Source organism: Theropithecus gelada, chromosome 10 (assembly GCF_003255815.1).
Source record: "Theropithecus gelada isolate Dixy chromosome 10, Tgel_1.0, whole genome shotgun sequence".
NCBI lineage: Eukaryota > Metazoa > Chordata > Mammalia > Primates > Cercopithecidae > Theropithecus > Theropithecus gelada.
This window is the reverse complement of record NC_037678.1, coordinates 92098557-92119455: the sequence shown is the minus strand read 5'-3', so window position 1 is coordinate 92119455 and position 20899 is coordinate 92098557. Positions and strand designations below refer to the sequence as shown.

The 20899-nt window shown below is 42.6% G+C and overlaps 1 protein-coding gene across 1 annotated transcript in view; it reads left to right on the top strand.

The window, feature by feature from the left end:
- The first annotated feature begins 2119 nt into the window (after window positions 1–2119).
- Window positions 2120–20899, top strand: part of RALGAPA2 (Ral GTPase activating protein catalytic alpha subunit 2) — a 321348-nt gene continuing 302568 nt past the window's right edge. The window contains exon 1 of the mRNA XM_025399680.1: window positions 2120–2362. Coding sequence (XP_025255465.1) covers window positions 2257–2362 — 106 coding nt within the window. The 5' untranslated portion in view covers window positions 2120–2256. The remainder of the gene's footprint in view (window positions 2363–20899) is intronic.

Below are 20899 nucleotides of genomic sequence, written 5' to 3'. Positions count from 1 at the left end.
AGCCATATGGTATGTGCATGTGGATGAAAAAGTACCAAGATAATAATACTATATGTTTCTTCCTTTTTAAGAGAAGATTTGGAGTTCTACATTTTCATTACTGGGTAAAGGCTAGATATGATGGGTGAGATGAATCTATATGCACAGATGCCTGTTTCTGGCATTACCAAGCTGGACAGTATCACATGTTCACTGTACACTGTCATTTATTCCCACAGGTATCTAATCACTCAGCCTCCTCAACTGGATTGGAAGCATTGGAGGTCAGGAAGATGCACCTTATACATCTTTTATCTCCAAGGTTTAGAATTATGCCTTACACATTGGAGGTGCTGAATAAACGTTTGATGATGATGGCAGCTTGCTTTGCAATAAAAAAAAAATAGAATTTCCTAAGACAAGCATATTCTATTTTTTCAGTCAGTGTAAGGAAAGGTATCTTCTCCTAAAGGAATTGGGCAATGAACATTGTGATTTACTATGCATAATCAGATACAAGCTCAACTGCTGTAACAAAGATTCTCAAAATGCCTTGACTTAAGACAAGACATTATTTTGCTCTCTTGTAGCACTTTTGGAGGTTTGTGGTCCTGATGTGTGTTGTCATCTGGGGACTCAGGCTGGTAGGGCCACTCTGCCATCATCTTGAATGTAGGGCTTTCATCTCTGGGTCTGAGAGTGATCCATGCTATTGGGTTTATCAGTAGCCTGTTCTTTTTTATTGCTGAATGTGTTCATACAAAGGAATCTTACATAAGTCTAAAAATAGAGAGAGGCTCTAAAACTGAGTTTTTTTTTTTTTTTTTCTTTTTGCCTGCCTGGTTGAAATATGTAGGACTATTTTAGCTTTTTATTATATTTCATTTAATGAACTTTTATTGAGTGACCCTACAGGCCAAATACTGTGCTCAGCAATGGGGATACTAAGGTGTGTAAATCCTTGTCTCTTCCCTTAAGTTATAGTTCAGCTAGAGGAGGAAAATACAGTTGTGTTGTCCCAATTTGGATGGAAACTACGTGATTCTACCTTTAGTACTTGCTGAAAAAGCTGAAAGGATATCAAAACTTGCAGGATCCGGATGCCACTATACAATCCTACAGTGTAAGAAATCTCCTGACCATCTTCCAGCTCAAAGTCTTGCCCCAGGGAATAGGCGCCTGGCTTTAAAAAGTATACAGGCCTGAGTCAGATCCCTCAGGGTCTATTTCTGGTTCTGCTACTGGATCGCCATGTGGCTTGCACAACACAGAGAACACACCCTTCCTACAAACAGGCAAGATCCCAAGGAGCCCCCTGAGCGAGCGACCTCCATACCCCAAGTGAGGCTGGGTTCCAGGAACCAAGGGGCCGGCTGAACTCCTCACCGGGGCACGCTCTTCCTTAGAGCCAAAGCCACTCATCTTAGTGTGAAATTAGAGCTGCGATTTCGGCACGGTCAGAGGGGCTTCGACTCGTTCCCTGGTGTGAATCCAGAAGCTAAACCTAAAAATAGTTTGCATTTGAAAAGCCTTGACACTTTTCTCACTGAGATTTGTGTGTGTGTGTGTGTGTGTGTATAGTTCACGTTGCACTAGAGGAAAATGGGGTGCGCGCGCGCAGGAGATAGAGTGACGCTACGGACGATCTAGGCTGCCGGGGCAGAGGGCGGGCAGGGGCCGCCCTGCCCTTCTGCGACCCTGGAAAGGAGGTCGAAGCGCATCGCCTGCTGGAGAACTTCATTTCCCAGGAGCAATTGCGGCCCGCGGCAGGGCGGGGCGACGTGCCCAATGCCAGCCCATTGACTCCCATCGTGCCGACGGCGGCCAGCCTGATTGGAGGACTGTCTCGCGGTGCATCTCGGGATTTGTAGTACAACGTGTGCGTGAGAGACGCTCCTTTGTGATTCGAAGCGCCTCCTCCGCGCTCTGAGCGCGTCCCCTCTAAGTTTTGGCGCGGACGGGCTAGTGTCCCGTGAGGAGAGTTCGGGCTGTGTGCGCGTGCGTAGCGCCCAAGGGGCCGGGAGGCACCTCCCGCGGGGCGGGGCCTTTGGTCCCGCGTCGACACCGCCTTCCTGCCCCGCCCCTCGCCGTGACCGGCCCGCCCCTCCTTCCTGGAGCCACAGCTGAGGCAGCGGCGGCGGCAGCAGCGGCGGCAGCAGCCGTGCTGGGGGCGGCGAGTGGCCCGCGCGACACGCGCCGGCCTCGACCCTATGCTTTGATTCGCGTGGCGCAGGCGCCTACTGCCCCGCCGGCGGGGCCCGGGCTTCCTGCCGCGGGATGTTCTCCCGAAGGAGCCACGGGGATGTGAAGAAGTCCACCCAGAAGGTGCTGGACCCGAAGAAGGACGTTCTGACCCGCCTGAAGCACCTGCGGGCGCTGCTGGGTGAGGCGCGCGCCGGGCGCGGGGGTCGGGGCACCGGGGTAGGGGCACCTGCTGGGAGGGCGCCCCTCTGGGCAGGGGTCGGTGGCTGGGAGACTGGGGAGGGGGATAGGTGGGCGTCCGACCCCTTTCCCTGGATCTGGGCTTGGACCCCCGGGGCTTTGTTTCCGGAAAGCCGCAGCCTGGCCCTCGGGCGCTGCTCCAGTCGCCCTCGAGTTAAACTTAGCCCAGATTCTCGCCGGGCGCCTGCGCTCCCGGAGAACCTGGAGACCGGGCACAGAGGTACCTGTCCCCTCTCCTCCCAGCAAGTGAACTGGATCCCAAGTGGTCATCACGCGCACACATTGAACTGTCACCTCCCCCTTTCATTTTTAAAATTTTATTTTTGAGTCTGAGACTCTAAGTAGACCGAGACCCCAAGTGAACCCAGCACAGACCTAATTGGGCTCTCATCTCTGTCATCCTCCTTTTAAATTTTATTTTTACTTTTGAGTGTGAGACCCCAAATAGACTGAGATTCCAAGTGATCCCAGCGCAGATTTATCATCTGTTTTCCCATGCTGCTTTTTAAATTTAATTTTTATTTTGGGTTTGGCTGCTTCAGTTTCTTTGTGTCGTTGGAGTGAAGGGGCCTTCTCTTCCTGCTTGGAGAGAGGGGTGGTTTTCTTGGGTTCAGGGAGGCTGCTTCGCCTTTATTATCAGCGTGACAGTGATGGTGTCTGCCACCTGGTTTATGGCCTGCTGGGTGGAGGTTCTGAGGAGCTCAGGTGGGCTTGGAGTTGACCTGTAATGAAGCTCACCCCTGTGGGTGTGAGGTGTCCACAAGGCCTCCTGTCACCTGCTGCATGTGATCTGTAGCTGGTTCGCCTAGGCTATGTTTTGTTTTCTGTATTTTTTGCCTCCTAAGTCTTTTCTTTAGGATGAAAACACCTTTGCTGTCTCTAGACACACTTACTTGCCTGTGTATTTGGTGGCGAAGGAAAGAACACCTTATGTTTCTTCTAGGTGTCTTTTAGTCCTAAAATTCACAAAACTTGCCAAGTGCTAATGTGTCTGTCACTTGAAAGAACATTGCATAAAATGATTTAACATGTGAGGATTTTAAATAAAGATCTTATTCATGAGATCAGAAGTTGCTGATTATTTCTATTTATATTCTACCTCTGAGGGGGAAAAGAACCCAAGCCAAACCAAACCACACCTGATTTGGCCAAGTGAAGTTATTCACAGCCTCACATTCCTTGAGGTTACACTGACTTGTTTAGTTTGAAATGAAGTGTAAATTAGTTACTGTTACAGGGATTCGTTTTCAAGACTTTTGAGAGTGAAGTGTGGTGTTCTTGATAAACTGAATTTTCTACTTCCTGTAGATACCATGCACTCACAGGTTGCACAATACAGAGGTTGCATTGTGTGGAGTTCCTAGTAGTGACTGATTAACACCTACTGCAGGGACATTTTTGATAAAGGAGAGTTGAGCTGTGTTTTAAAGCACTTGATACTTCGAGCCTTTTTCTGTGCTTTAGCATTTACACTTTTGTTCTGTCCAGGTCTGCAAGATTAAGTTGGCTACATTTTATAAAGGCAGAATCAAGTAAACCTAGATCAGGTTATTTCTTAGCACACAGTACATTGTTCCTATTCTGAGAAAGTTGTTTCTTTTCAAGTTTGTGGAATTGTAGTTTCACTCTAAGGTGTAGTTTCTTATTTTAGGGAACTTTCTTTTATCATTTCACGAAACTCATCATGACCTCAGTTTTGTAACATGGAGAAGTTCTTTTATATTTCCTTAGGTGTATGATTTTTGTTGATATACTTACAGGAGGAGTGGCCCAGTTTGCTTTGTTTATTACTGTGATCTTTGTAGGGATTAGATTTTTGTAAAATGTGTCTGAAGAGTTCTAGTCATAATATTTAATGTAAACTTTCACATGCTCCTGTGATTTATTCAAGACTTCAGAAATAGTACATTAATGCACTAGTTCCCACCTAATCCCATATTCTATTTGGTTGCTACTCAAAAAAAAGTCTGCTTAGAAAACAAAGGCCTCTTGAACTAAAAGTTAGGAATTAAGCCAAGATCAAGGAAACTATTTGAAGGAAATGAATAGTAATTACTATTGTATTTTTATGTGTGTATTTATATAACACTTTTGCTTTTCATATATTTTATCTTGAAGTGATAATAGTGATTTTTTTTTTTAAGTATACAAAGATTATGCCACTGACTTGGGTATTTGCAGCCTGTCCCTGCTGCCTGCAGCTTCATGACTCGAGCTAGTTACGTAGCCTGTCTTTGAACCTTGGTTTCTTTGCTCTGTAAAATGGGCATGGTAATATTTGCCTTTTCAAGGATGATTGTGAATATGATGAATACATGACTTCAGCTTGAAGCAGGCCTTTAACAGTTTCCTTTCCCAATATATCTCCCACCATTAATAGGATTGGACAAGTATTTTGATAGGTAATTTTTCTCGGTCTTTCTTATTTTTGATACTAGTGATGGATTTGTTCTCTTTCCTAAAAAGTAGTCTGTATTTAAAACAACCGGGTGAGAAACATAAAATTAGTTGTGGAAGTAGAGTATTTCTTAGTGCCATGGTAATAACTCCAATTTGGATGTAGATACTTTGGCTTGGCTATGTATTATAGACTGGTCTGGTATGATTAACTTTATTTTACAGAGGGGTAAACTGAGGCACAGGCCAGTTTGACACATGGTGTCAAGACATGGAGCAGATTTTACTTATGTTAGAGGAAGAACAAAGAGCAGTTAGGTCCTGTGACTTCCAGTTCTCCCTACACTGTTGACAAAACAAAAACCACAAAACCCTCTGTATTACCATATTGCTCCAGCAAAGATTCCCTGTCTGTTTTTTTTTTTTTAACAGGGTCTTGCTCTGTTGTCCAGCCTGGGGTGCAGTAGTTTGACCTTGGCTCAACTACTACAGCCTCGGCCTCCCTGGCTCAAGTAATCTCCCACCTCAGCCCCCAGAGCGGAGTAGCTGGGACTACAGGCATGCACCGCTACACTAGGCTCGTTTTTTTTTTTTTTTGAAATGGAGTCTCACTCTGTCACCCAGGCTGGAGTGCAGTGGTGCCATCTTGGCTCACTGTAACCTCCGCCTCCTGGGTTCAAGTGATTCTCATGCCTCAGCCTCCTGAGTAGCTGGGATTACAGGTGTGTACCACTGAGCCTGGCTAATTTTTGTGTTTTTAGTAGAGAGAGGGTTTCACCATGTTGGCCAGGCTGGTCTTGAACTCCTGGCTTCAGGTGATCTGCCCAACTCGGCCTCCCAAAGTGCTGGGATTACAGGTGTGAGCCGCCACGCTTGGCCAGATTTTTATATTTTTTGTAGAGACGGGGTTTTGCCATGTTGCTCAGGTTGGTCTTGAACACACAGACTCAAACAATCCTCCCACCTCAGCCTCCCAAAGTGCTGGGCTTACAGGCATGAGCCACCATGCCTGGCCAGATAGTGTGTCTACTTAAAAGTTGAGTGTTTACTATGAGTCCCAAATTAGGAAATAGAAATGGCATTGATATAGTGAGAAGAACAGATACAAAATAATAGTAAATTTATGGTGTGTTATGTAATTAGATGGTCGGGTATATGGTAGAATCCATTATAGGATTTCAAAGAACAAAAGAGATAATTAAGAATGTCACAAAAATAAGGGCATCTTTAAGGAGGTTTGTAGTCATCTGTTCTCACGCTGCTAATAAAGACATACCCGAGACTGGGTAATTTATAAAGAAAAGAGGTTTAACTGACTCACAGTTCCATATGCCCCAGGAGGCCTCACAATCATGGCAGAAGGTGAATGAGAAGCAAAGTCATGTCTTCCTTGGTAGCAGGCAAGAGAGCTTGTGCATGGGAGCTCCCATTTATCAAACCATCACATCTTGTGAGATTTATTCACTACCCTGAGAACAGCATGGGGAAAGTCACCCACATGACTGAGTTATCTCCAGCCGGCCCAGCCCTCGACATATGGGGATTATTACAATTCCAGGTGAGATTTGGATGAGGACACAGCCAAATCATATCAACGTTTTACTCATGCTGGGATCCAAAGAATGGTTAGACTAGTTCTGTCCAATAGAAATATAATGTGAGCCATATGTGCAATTTTAATCTTTTTTAGTGACCACATGTTAAAAAGTAAAAAGAATCAGATGAAATTAATTTTAATAGTGCATTTTATTTAAGTCCATGTTTCTAACATATATTACATCTGCAGGTAATCAATATAAAATGCTATCAGTATTTTTTACATCTTTTTTTCGTACGAAGTTTTTGGAATTCATTGTATATTGTATATTTACAGCACATATCGGTTCACACTAGCTGTGTTTCAGGTGCTCATTAGTCATATGTCACTAGTGGCTGCACACTGGACAGAGCAAGGTTAGAATTTGGGAAAGCAAGGTTAGAATTTGGCAATTCCAACCAAGGGAAGATGGAAGAGCTGGTGGTGGAAGTAATGTGGCAGTGATATAGGAGGGTAAGGAAACCAGCCTGACTTTCACTGTGTCCAGTGGGGCAGTAGCGAGGTGTGGTGTTGGGCACTGAGGACCTTTGCCCGGAGGATATCCACAGTGTCCTGCATAGGCCAGGGGGAGGGTAGGGTCCTGGCGAATGAGTGGAACAGTAGCCTGACAAGCAGAAGCTGAGGCTGGCTTGGGGATCATAAGCCAGACTCAGGTCAAATTGTGACCTAGGTTTGGACCGGAGTAGAGAATCGTCTCTCACAAATGCTGTATATACAAACAGAGCAAAACACAGCATTGTCATATAGTTCGTTTTGTGCATATGTCGCTCTAGGTAGGAACAAATTGACATACAGTTTTAAATGTCTTTTATTTTATCATTAGCATTTTTCATGTTTTGTTCCTTTCATTTTTAAGTACAACTGTTTGTTAAGACCATGTCCCATAATTTAGCCTACCATTTCCTGGATTGTTAAATTGTGTTCTTTTCTCTCCTTCCTTCTTTCCTTTTTTTCTTCCTTCCCTTTTCCTGATATAAACAATACTTCAGTAAACATCTTGAGGAGCAGCTTTTTCTATATTTCATTAGAATAGATTTTATTGAAGTAAGATTGCTGGGTTTGAACATTTGATGACGATTCACAGTGCTTTACTAAGTGTTGCTCCATTGGCCCTGCTAGCAGCAAGGATTGAGGCTGCCATTTTCACCGTAGTCTGACCACCAATAAATACCTTTCTATAATTTGATAATTGGTGGTAGGTATTTGGGATAATAGGAGTGTCATCTACAGAGTGAGAACAATTGGGAAGGGATCCTGGGCAAGGATGGGAAAGATGAGTTTGGTGTTCTACATTTTGAGTTTAAGAAAAGGCAAGATCCAAGTGGCGTGTCTGAGGGGTGTGGGACATGGGATCTGGACCTTAATGAAATGATAGAATGCTATCATATGTTTATTTTTATTGGTTATTATCATCATGACCTCATTGAATCTTTTTGCAACTGTAACAAAGGAAGTGTTCCTCTCCCCAGCTGAGGAAACTGAAGCTCAGTGAGAATAGCTACTTGTCTGCTAGCAAGCGGGAAAGCTGAGACTCATCTGATTATGAAGGTCATGTTATGCTTCTGCTAGTTATCTGATTCAAAAGGAAATTTACATATCAGAAAATATATTTATCCAGTAGAATGAATGATAACATAGAAACAAAACCCCAGCAATTTTTGCATGCCTCCCAAAAATGTTGCTGTGATGTTGGCTTCTCTCTTTCTGGTCCATTTTTCTGCATTTTTCTAGGGAGACTTAGGATTATCATATTTGATTGGAGCATGGACAGACGATAAACAGTCTCCTCCAGTGTTTTAGTGTTCATTGCCTTCCCTGTAACCTTGGCAGGCCTAGCAGGTGATAAATATTTGCCTGGACATTAATGCCACGTGGACATTCTACAACTAGAACAAAGCTGGGAGGTGTAATTTCAGACTCTTCAGGCAGTCTTAATATGGTCTATCTCAGTTGACCTTGTTTGGTACAAAGTGATTTTGTCATAATGCTTCCTTTGCTATTTTTTCATCAATTACATTTATAACCTCTGGAATGTAAATGGAACTTTGGACACATATATGTAGCACAAATACGCCATCCCTCCCTCTAAGGCTTGAGGTTGTCTAGACTTCTGATGTGAGAAAAGTGAACATAGGGTAAATGTCCGAGCTCAGATGTTTTGTTTAAGATACTAAAAAAGTTTGGCTTCCATCTTTTACTCTGAGAAGGGAGATAATTGGTAGGTCTAGAATATTTTGCTGTAAACTTTTATAATTTGGATTTTTATTTTGGAAGTACTTTATTTGTTGATAGGCATAATACTTTTACTAGGTGTTTAGAGTACTGATCTTTGGTTACCAAACTGAGTATCAAGATAGAACTACAAAGAATTTTTTTATTTAGAAAAAAACTTGGCCGGGCGCGGTGGCTCACGCCTATAATCTCAACACTTTAGGAGGCTGAGGTGGGCAGATCACGAGGTCAGGAGTTCAAGACCAGCCTGGCCAGCATGGTGAAACACCGTCTCTACTAAAAATACAAAAATTAGCCAGGCGTGGCTGCTTGGGAGACTGAGGCAGGAGAATTGCTTGAACCTGGGAGGTGGAGGTTGCGGTGAGCAGAGATCACACCACTGCACTCCAGCCTGGGCAACAGAGTAAGACTCTCAAAAAGAAACGCAAAATCACAACAAAAAAAACCTTGACTTTCAAAATAGCAAATTGTTTCAATTTGAATTTTTAAAAATTTTAAAAAGAAGGCATATAAATTATTGTTCTGTAAAATTAAGAATAACTAATATAATGTGTTAAACAATTATCTTGTCCTTGAATTTAAAAAAAATCAAGCTGGGTGCTATTGCTCATGCCTGTAATACCAACACCTTGCGAGGGTTAAGTGAGAAGATCAGCCCAGAAGTTCAGTACCAGCCTGGGCAATATAGTGAGACCCCTTCTCTACAAACCAATGAAGAAATTATCTGGGTATGCTTGCATGTGCTGTGGCCCCAGCTCCTTGGGAGGCTGAGGCTGGAGGATCACTTGGGCCCAGGAGGTCAAGGCTACAGTGAACCTTGATTGTGCCACTGCACTCCAGCTTAGGTGACAGAGCAAGACCCTGTATCAACAACAACAAAAATCAAGTCACAAGCATTGTTTTAAAGAGGGTGTGAGTGTGTATGTGTTTGCCTGCATGTCTGACATCAGTCTGTGTTTAGATGTTAATAAGGCACAAGCCCAGGATTTATGGTTTGGTAGGAGAAATAGCCACGTAAACAATGAAATTTACCACAAGGGTTCTGAGTGGCACTGAGGAGTGTAGTGGAACCATAGAGGTGGGCACAGGTGCAGAAGAGGAACAGCAGCAAGACCTCCTGGAGACACCAGTTAGTGCTTCTTTAGGGAGGTTAGTTCTGAAGTAGGTTTTGAATAATGGATAAAGGATTTTACCAGGGGGACAAGTTGGGGATGAGGGTACTATAGAGAGAGGAACATGTGCAAAGGTAATGGTGTGTAGCACCATGGAGTTAAGTGCACAGTGTTTTAACTTATGGTGTAGGTAGATGTTGGGACTCCAGTGAAGAGTTTTAAGCAGAAGAGGAGCCAAATCCTGTCTCTTCCCATTTAGTGTCTGAGAATCCCATTCTCCTCTGAGATTTGAAACATAGATGCTGGGAGAGAGAGAGCTCCCTTCCTTTGGATTGCAAGCCCTGAAGATATAGTCTGGGCTGCTGGCATTTGTTTTTCCCGCCATGTGGGGAGCACGTGCCTTAAATTGAATTCCACACTCACAGGGAATGACAATAGAGAGGTGGAGAGTGAGAGGAAGCCCATGAGTCCTGAGTTTGGCCGTGTCTTTGCCAGGTCCATCCTGAGCTGCTCAGTTGCAGGAACTGGTAACATGTTAACTAGCTTGAGTCATGTTTCTGGGTCTTGCATTTGAAAGAACACCTAACATGGAGGTGTTTGTGTGTGTGGAGATTTGACTTTTATATTTTTTTAGAACTGGAGGAATTTGAGTTTATATAGAAGTAACTAATAAAGAGCGAAATTGAAGAAACGGGGGATAATAATGCAGAATGGTGTCATCTGCAGTGAGATTGAGAGCCTGGGGTGAGAGATCAGGCTTAACAAGAGGGACACCTCTTCTTCTAAGGCCACTTGAAGGAAGTAGGAATGGGGTGCTGGGTAATGGGGACAGGGCGGGAGTTCTCACATCATGGCTTCTGTCCCCTCTGTGAAGGTAACAGGTGAAGTCATTTGCTGAGCCAGTTTTCTCACTCATGTGGTGATAGGAACTTAAATATGTCTTGCTCCCTCTTCTGTGCCACATAGCCTCTTAAAAAAAGGACATCTGTTATCTGGAAGGCTTTGTTTTTTTTCCTTAGGGAGTGACTGAAAAATGCATTTAACGTTTATGTTAAATATTCACTAAGAAGGCGGAAAATCTATATAGAATGAGGCCAGTTTAAGTAGCACAGATGTGGTATGCCCTTCCACTCAATGACCATGTGCCCCAGAGTGGACCTAAGGTGGGACATGGGCACCCGCCGTGTCGCGGATAGTCTTCTTTCCTTTGTGCCTTTCACTGTGAGAGCATCCCCCTGCTGGGTATGACTCCGGAGTTAAAGGATCATTTTAATTTTTTCTACTTTTGCCTTTCTTATGACTTAACCGCATGTGAAATGTAACTCTGTTGATATCTTAAATTCATGTACCAGTTTACACTTTTGCAAAATGTCTTCTCATATTCTTATTTAATCAAATTACTACCTTAAGCAATCAGTTCATATTAATTATAAAAGAAATTTATTAAATATCTATTTGTGAATGTATTTTAGGTGGTCTTCAATACAGGTTATTTTACATAGTTAAAGCCTCCTGAATGTGTCAATACAAATAGCATTTTCCGGTGAGAGGATCCAGAATCCACTAACAAAATCTAGCAATTGAGAATTTGATAAAGTTAAAATAGGAATTTTAGAGAGATTATGTCATTTAAAGGATTTACCATATAGATTCTTAGTAGATTGTTTCTGAGTTCATTCTGAATCCTCAATTCAGGGTTTTAGCCTTAATTTTCAGAAAAGTGATGTTTCATAACCATTTTATGTCTTTTATATTGTTTTAGAACTGAAACCACAGCTATTTTAAAAGTAGTTATAATCTTTTTTTTTTTTTTTTTTTTGGGGGGACGGAGTCTCCCTTTGTCACACAGGCTGGAGTTCAGTGGTGCAATCTTGGCTCACTGCAACCTCTGCCTCCTGGGTTGAAGCGATTCTCATGCCTCAGCCACCTGAGTAGCTGGGATCACAGGCTTGCTCTACAATGCCCGGCTAATTTTTGTGTTTTTAGTAGCAACAAGGTTTTGCCATGTTGGCTTAGCTGGTCTTGAAATCCTCGCCTCCAGTGATTAGTCCACCTTGGCCTCCCAAAGTGCTGGGATTACAGGCGTGAGCCACTGCCCCTGGACAAAGTAGTAATCAAATTTTGGTATTATAATTATGGTTAAGTTAAAAAAATCCCTGAGTGAGACTCCGTCTCAAAAAAAAAAAAAAAAAAAAAAGTTCAGGAGCCCATGGATATTGTGTTTGATTTCAAGTGATGACACATATTCATTGAACCTTAGCCATGCCTGAAAGTACAAGCATGGTACTTGTGACATTGCTTGTGCCTGACTATGACAGCCATAAGAATGTGCTGCTTCTCCTGCTGTGGGGAGCATGATTGACTGATGGCCCCAGCTGCTGCTCCCTGACTCTACCAATTTTGAGCCAAAGCTTAGTTTCCCTTGGGAAGCTCTTAGCCCATTACTGAGCACTGCAGGAGTATTAATGCTACCTATTCCTGCACACTTCAGATGCCTCTGAAGGGCCCCTTTGGCTTGAGGACTTCCTGTTGGCCTAAGACCTTCTCAGAACTGTGTTGACGTCTGACACTCTTCCTACTCAACCTTCCTTCATTCCCCACTCCCCTTCCCAGGGGTCAGACCTGCATCATGGTCTAAATCCTCTCCCTGCCTTCACCAGCTCCTTCTCATTTATCCTCCATGGGCATTTTCCCCAATAAATCTCTCGCATGTCTAACCCCGTCTTGGCCTCTACTTCTCAGAGAACCCAAACTAATCTACCATCCATTTCCTGGAAGCTGTTGTCCATCCTGCCATCTACAGTTTTTCCAGGAGACAGTGCCAACACTTTATATTTTCCATGTGGGCTTTCTTCATCCTCTTGCCCTGAATGTATCTCTTCTCAGAATTCCCACAGCACTTTGTACCTTTTGTTTGGTATTAATGGCCTTTGACTTTGCACCATGCTTATTTTCTTATTTATTTATTAATTTTTTTGAGATGGAGTCTTGCAGCCCAGGCTAGAGTGCAGTGGTGTGATCTTGGCTCACTGCAACCTCCGCCTCCTGGGTTCAAGTGATTCTCCTGCCTCAGCCTCCTGAGTAGCTGGGATTACAGGCACCTGCCACCGTGCCTGGCTAATTTTTGTATTTTTAGTAGAGACGGGGTTTCACCATCTTGGCCAAGCTGGTCTTGAACTCCTAACCCTGTGATCCATCCACCTCAGCCTCCCAAAGTGCTGGGATTACAGGCGTGAGCCACTGTGCCTGGCCGCACCATGCTTATTTATTTATTTATTTATTTATTTATTTATTTATTGAGACAAAGTCTTGCTCTGTTGCCCAGGCTGGAGTGCAGTGGCACGGTCTCCAGTCACTGCAACCTTCACCTCCCCTGGTCAAGCAAGTCTTCTGCTGCACCCTCCCTAGTAGCTGGGATTACAGGCACGTGCCACCACGCCCAGCTAATTTTTTTGTATTACTAGTAGGGATGGGGTTTCACCATGTTGGCCAGGCTGTTCTTGAACTCTGGACCTCGCGATCTGCCTGCCTTGGCCTCCCAGAGGGCTGGGATTACAGGCGTGAGCCACTGTGCCTGGCCCATACCATGTTTATTTGCGTTCACGCCTTATACGTGTTCTTTCTCACTAAATTATAAGTACATAGAGAACCTGAGCAGCTTCTTTTTCATCTTGATTTCTCTTGATAACTTACTCCCCTATTTGGAATAACAATAATTAATATTTATTTAGTACTTTTTATGTGCTGAACAGTGCCATAAATATTTCTACATTTATTAATGCATTTAATCTGCCCAAATGAGATAGGGAATATCATTATCCCTGTGTTTCAGTTGAGATACAGACAGGTTAAGAACCTTGTTCAAGGTTACACATCCAGTTAGTGGCAGAATCAGGATTTGAACCCAGGGAGCTGGCTCAAGTTCCTTTATTCACTTAGCAGTTATATGTCCAACACAAACTATGTGCCAGACATTGTGCATAGCACTAGGCATACCAGAGCTTGCAATCTTAGTTTAGAATAAGTAACTTTAAAAAAAAAAAAACCACCAACCAAAAATGTGATTTCTGAATAGCTGGATCTAAGTCTACTGGGGAGCAGAGCTGGTCCATCATGGCTTAAATAATTCCTGAAAGCCTTCCTGCCCCAAAGATTGTTTTCATCAGTCAGAAGTTTCCAACATTAAATTAATGATTCAAGATCATGAATTAAGAGTGGTGGTTTCTCCCAAATGAATTCTCTAATCTCCTTTGTTTACACACATTCATTATCAGACCAATCTCTTGGATTCTAAGGGGAATAGATGTAAGAAAGGACTATTTCCGTGGACCAAAGGGAGAGAGATTGGTGTTCGTAAACCTTGATGAGGGTTAGGGGAAAGAGGGGCAGCAATGCTAGAGAGCTGTTGGCAAGGGCAGCCTTAGGCAAATTCCCCAGATATTCCTTCATGGGAACAAAATTGGAGAGATATTATTGTAAAGTTTTAAATTTATAAAAACCAAAACTGAGTCACATTCCCCCCAGTAAAAGACCTGTTACAGCTAGTGAGGAAATTGTTTTTTTACATTTCAACTTTTATTTTTGGTACAGGGGGTACATGTGCAAGTTTGTTACATGGGTATGTTGTATGATGCTGAGGTTTGGGGTGTGGCTTCCGTCATCCACATAGTGAGCATAGTGCCAAATAGGTTTTTTTTTAACTCATACCCCACTCCCTCTGTCCCCACTCTAGGTAGTGTTCAGTGTATCTTGTTGCCATGTTTATGTCCCCTTGTGCTCAGTGTTTAGCTCTCACTTACAAGTGAGAACATGTGATATTTGGTTTTCAGTTCCTGTATTAGTTCGCTTAGGTTTATGGCCTCCAGCTGCATTCATGTTGCTGTAGAAGACATGATTTCATTCTTTTTTATGGCTGTGTAGTATTCCATGGTGTATATGTACCACATTTTCTTTATCCAGTCCACCACTAATGGGCACTTGGGTTGATTCCATGTTTTTCTGTTGTGAATAGCATGGCGATGAACATATGAGTGCATGTGTTTTTTTGGTAGAATGATTTATTTTTTCCTTTGGGTATATACCCAGTAATGGAATTGCTGGGTCAAATGGTAACTCTCTTTTAAGTTCTTTGGGAAACTCAAAACTGCTTTCCACAGTGGCTGAGCTAATTTACATTCCCACCAACAGTGTGTAAGTGTTCCCTTTTCTCCACAGCCTCAGCAGCGTCGGTCATTTTTTTTTAACTATTTAATAACCATTCTGACTGGTATGAGATGGTATCTCATTGTGGTTTTGATTTGCATTTCTTTGATGATTCGTGATGATGAGCATTTTTTTATATGTTTGTTGGCTGCTTGTATGTCTTCTTTTGTGACATATCTGTTCATGTCTTTGCCCATTTTTTAAATGGGGTTATTTGGGAAAAATTTTTAAATGAAATCTTTGATAGTATTTTCAAAACTGCATGGAAGAGAGGGGAACTCAAGGCATACGCTGCTTCTTTACAACTTCTGTTAGGGATCACCGTGTTTTATTTCTGTCTGGCCATATTCCTGGTGTAAACAGTGCAGACTCTCTCTATTCCATGGACTCTATAGTATCTAATAAGATGAGGATGCATTTGGCCAGTTAGGCTTGATGTGGTATAGCTTATGCTGAACTCCTGGAGTGGAAGTAAAATATCCTCTAGTCTTCCTCAACATGTGTCTGTGTCTTTGTCTGTGTGTGTCATATTGCAGATATTTGTCTTGGAAAGAATTGTTCCTTTTCTCTTTTCCTGCTCCTAAAATAAATAAATATAGAAACAGACACATCACCTTTAACTGAAGTAAAAAGTAAATAATGAACTGGAAAAATATTTGAAATTTATAAGAGGAGAAATAGTTACGTACATAATACATTAAAAAACTACGTGTAATTAACAAGAAAAATTGTAGTAAATAAATGTTCAAAATATATGTATATGTAAATTGCAAATGGACAAATGCTAAGACCCATAAGAACGTTTTCAGTGTTTGTTCCTCACTAGTAATCTAAATATATAAACTTAGAGATTAAAATATATTTATCCATTATATTAGCAAATTTGCTGTTGTCTTTTTTCTCTGATGATAGTATACGGTGTGAGCTCTCTCCACTTTTGATAGGACTGTAACTTGGAACAATCTTTCGGAAAGGTTGTTTGTTAATACAGATCAATGATCTTTAAAATGTATATCCCATTTAACCCAATTTCCTCTTTTGCAAAAGCCTATTCTACCATCAAGAAGTACTTTGCAGCATTGTTTGAATGTTAATTTTTTTTATTGAGGTGAAATTCACATAACATAAAATTAATCATTTTAGACCAGGCATGGTGGCTCACACCTGTAATCCCAGCACTTTGGGAGGCCGAGGTGGGTAGATCACCTGAGGTCAGGAGTTCGAGGCCAGCCTGACCAACATGGTGAAACTAAAAATACAAAATACTCTACTAAGAATACAAAAATAAGCCGGGTGTGGTGGTGGGTCCCTGTAATCCCAGCTACTTTGGAGGCTGAGGCAGGAGAATCACTTGAACCCAGGATATAGAGGTTGCAGTGAGCTGAGGTCGTGCCACTGCACTCCAGTCTGGGCGACAGAGCGAGACTCCAGCTCAGAAAAAAAAAAAAAACAAAACCAAAAACCAAAAACCAAAAACCTTGAACCCAGGAGGTGGAGGATGTAGTGAGCCGAGATTGAGCCGCTGCACTCCGGCCTGGGCAACAGAGTGAGACTCTGTCTCAAAAAAAAAAACTCTTTTAAAAGTAAACAATTCAGTGGTGCTTAGTACATTAACAGCATTTTGTAAATGCTACCTCTATCTTCTTCCAAAACATTTTCATCACCCCTGGAAAACTAACCATCAAGCATTCGCTCCTTATTCCCTCCTCTCCCCAGCTCTTGACAGCCACCTGTATATATATGTGTAATCAGACTAGGCATTTTTTTTTCTTTTCTTAATTATTCTACTCCACTAGAAGGGTAGTATATGTTGAGTATATTTGTATTTGTAATACTTAGGACTTTAGGTTGCAAGTGGCAGAAACCCACTTTGAACTAACTTAAGCCAAAGAGGGATTTAATGACATACGTAACTAAACAGTCTAAGGGAACGTTTGGCATTCGAGATGACTGTCCACAGGGATGTGGTCGGGATACTTAGTCTCATATTCACTCTCTCTTTTCCCACCTCCCCACTTGGTGGAAAGTAGTCTCTACCTTTGGTTCTGTGTTTTTGTTTTCTGTGCTTCTGCTTCATTCTCAGGCCAACTCTGCTAGGTATAGGTGTGATGGTCCCTAGCATTGCCAGCCTGACATGTCCTGGCAGCTACTGACCCTTGAGAGGAGTGTGGCCACTCCCCTAGGGCCCGTACCCATTCCTGTACCAATCACTGGGTGAGGGAGATGGGGTACGGTGATTGGCCAGCCTGGATCCCGTGTCCTGTTCCTAGAGATGGAGTACTGTGATTGGCCAGCCTGGATCACTTGTCCTGTTCCTAGAGATGGAATCTCATTCTGGCTCCTGTATTTCCGAGAAAGTAGAGGAATAGAGGAAAGGCATTCTGGCACATTCCCTCCCAGAACAGAACTGCTTGTAGCTCTGCCCATGCCCATTTGTACCACAAGACGTTCATTGACTTTTGTGCTAATAATCATAAATCATTGAGCAAACCTTAGATGACATTCTGTAAATTCTATTTAAGATTATGGGAGTCATATTTGAGGATTATTTTTCTGTTTTTTAATTAAAAAATTTTTTTTGAGATAGGGGTCTCTCTCTGTCACAAAAAATTTTTTTTTGAGATAGGGGTCTCTCTCTGTCACCCAGGCTGGCGTGCAGTGGTATGATCACAGCTCACTGCAGCCTTGATCTCCCAGGCTTAAGTGAGAGGATTATTTTTCTAGTTTGATGGGAGTAAAGGGTTGCCCTTTTAAGAAATGGATTGACCACTCTTTAGGTCTACGTAGCTTAGACTATTTCCACTGTTTTTAAAGTCATTCCACTTATAGTGACTGAGTGCCTGCTATTTGCAGATGAAGCCCTAGCGCTTATGGGACTTTCATTCTATTAGGGTAGATGGACAATAAATAACAGGCCGGGCGCAGCGGCTCATGCCTATAATCCTAGTACTTTGTGAGGCCCAGGCAGGTGGATTGCTTGAGGCCAGGAGTTCAAGACCAACCTGGCCAACATAGTGAGACTCCATCTCTAAAAAACAAGAACAAAAAAAACAAATAACAAATATATGATACAATTTCAGGTAATGATGATAGAAAAATTAAGCTTGATAAGGGTATGTGTATGCTTATTTAGATATTGGAGTCAGGGAAGGCCTCTCTGAAGAGAGCTTTGTACTGAGACCTGGGTTAAGCAAAGGAGCAGCTTTGTGATTATTTTTGGGGAATAGTGTTCTAAGCAGAGGGAACAGTAAGTACCAGGCTCTGAGTCATAAATAGACTGGAAATCTCATGGAAGTCAATAGGGGTGGAGGGGTGGAGGATAGAAGGAGCCAGGAAAGGAGCAGGAGTGGGAGAGGGGAGATAGGGGTAAGATGGCATGGGACTTTGGCATCCCAGTAAGCACTTGGGATGTTACTCTAAGTAAGATAAGATGGGGCACTCCAGTGGGGCTAAGAGCAGAGGAGTGATCTGAGCTGACCTTTAGGTCTAGAGGAATCAATGTGGTTCCCTCATAGAGACTACACTTGCTTGGTTAGCTTACCAGAGATTGGTTTTCTGACCACAAGCTTTGTAACAAAGCTTTCTTTGGCTTACTTTATAAAAGGTCAGATCTTTTGCCCAGAAACTGACCAGTGACTGGAGGCAGACAAGGGAAGAGGGAAGAGAAAGAAAGAAGCAGTGCCAGAGAAGAGAAATGAGTGGCTGCGGAAGCTGTAGCAAGCATAGGTGTTAAGGAGGATGGGGACAGACAGCCTGTGTCACTCCTTACTGCAGCAGCGGGTAGTGATGAGAAGACAGGATGGAAACACTTTGTGGCCAGTGGGTTGGCAAAGCTGGAGTATAGTGGGCCATGTAATGGGCCCACACAGTGGCCTGAGCTTGTAGCAATATGGAGACGAGCTTGCTGTTATCCCTGACTCTACTGACAGGCAGAGAACAGGCACATTAAAAAGTGCTCCTGCTGCTGACAAAAACATGGAGATCTGTCAGTGGCTGGAAAAGAATGAGACCAGACAAATGTTGATGGGTCAGTACACCAACAATTTAATATGAATGGTTGCAAAAGGCAGCAAACACTGCAGATTGGCTCCACATCAGATATCCACCTAAATTAGGACCCCAGTTGTGCTTTATGTTGGTCTTTTCTCAATGGAAAGACCTGAGGGAATCTTGATCTTTGGCTCAGTGTTAATTGCAAACACATAATTCTGTGAACCAGTGTTGCTAACTGAACCTTATGTCTTATTCAGAAAGTTGGCTGTGGTGTTTCAAAATATGACAGTATTAGGTTAGCTACATACAGGAGGAGAATCATTTGTGTTCTTCCAGAGACATCATTTCTGAGCATAAAGCATCTCTTTAGCACTTTTATAGTGTGCTATGAAGAAGCTTCTGTTCTGTCAGTTGACAGTCAGTCAGCATCAGGTTTAAGCACAACAGGGAGAGTTTGACTCACATGGACTAAGGCTTCCAGGTCTTGGGAATGGGTCTCATTGTGACTGGAAATTTCATCACTTCTTTGCATTCAAAATTGTCAAACATTTGCTCTTGCCTACTCAGTGCTAGCTGCTGAATGGCTGGACAGAGAAATGTCTTTCTGCCCAGTTCTATTATTTTTTATCCTTTTCAGTGAATGATGTCTAGAGAAACACAAAGGCAGCAAAGCTCCTCTAAATAACTAGGTCATTCCAAAGCATTATGTACCAAGTATGTGCTGTTACAGAGGGAGTATAATTTAAAAATTGGACAGAGGAAATTTAAGTCATTTGCTATTTTTTACAACATTTTAGAATGGTAAAGATACTCTTTTAGAAAAGTAAGACAGGTTTGGAGAAAAGTATGGCCTGGTGTTGTGATTGATGAGTTTTTTGTGGTAAATATTCAGGCTTTGAAAAAAATCCCTTTTTCAAACACCCTGGAAGTACCCCCCAAAACAGCTTTATAGTTTTTTTCTGGTTCTACAATTTTACATACTCATTGTAAACATTTGGATAATATGAACATATGAAAATAATTTAGGTATCAAGGGGTCCTCAAATTCTGCAGTCCTCTGCCGAGCATTACTGAAATCCCAGTGAATGTGCTTTCTAGGCTGGCTTTTGCTTGGGTGCATTCCTTTCTCTCTCTCTTCCCTGCACCTGCCTCGCTTGCTGCCTCGGTTACACACACAAACACGGTTTTACATGAATAGTCATTCTGCATGGTCTAACACTATGTTTTTGACTTAAAGCCTTGGATATTTTTCCACATCAGTAAGTGAAGAATTACATAAGACTTAAATGGCTGTAGCATGTTCCACTGGACTCCTATAACAAAATTCCCTATCGCCCATCCTTCAGGTCGTGAGTTTCAGGCCTTCACATGCTATTAGCAGATTGTGTGCCTGTGAGTGACTGCCCAGCGACCAGAAGGGCCTTCGGTTTTTTGTGTTAGGGACACAGCAGAGGTGACAATATTGGAGGCTGCTCACAAGTTGGGGATAATATGATGATTTCCTGGAGGTTAAGATGGTCCCTTGGGGAAAGCCACTTCAGTCTTTACTGAGTTAATTTCACAGAAATGCCACCCTTTTGAATTGTCTAGGAGGAAGGTCATTCCACTTGCAAACTGACTGTGGTGTACTTTTTAAACAAACCAACTTCTGGGTGTACTTTTGTATTTAGTAACTATTTAGTTCTGTGACTTGTGCCATATCTCTCCTGTGTTCTTTTTGTTTTACAACAAAATAAAACAAAATATATTTCCAGGCATGCTTCCCTTAACTTCCTCTCTCATTTTTTTTTTAAAGTTACAATATCTTTTTTGAAATTTTATTTTTCATTTTTTGAGACAAGGTCTAGCTCTGTTGCCCAGGCTGGAGTGCAGTGGCTCAATCATGGCTCACTGCAACCTCCACATCCCAGGCTCAAGCCATCCTCCCATCTTAGCCTCCCAAGTA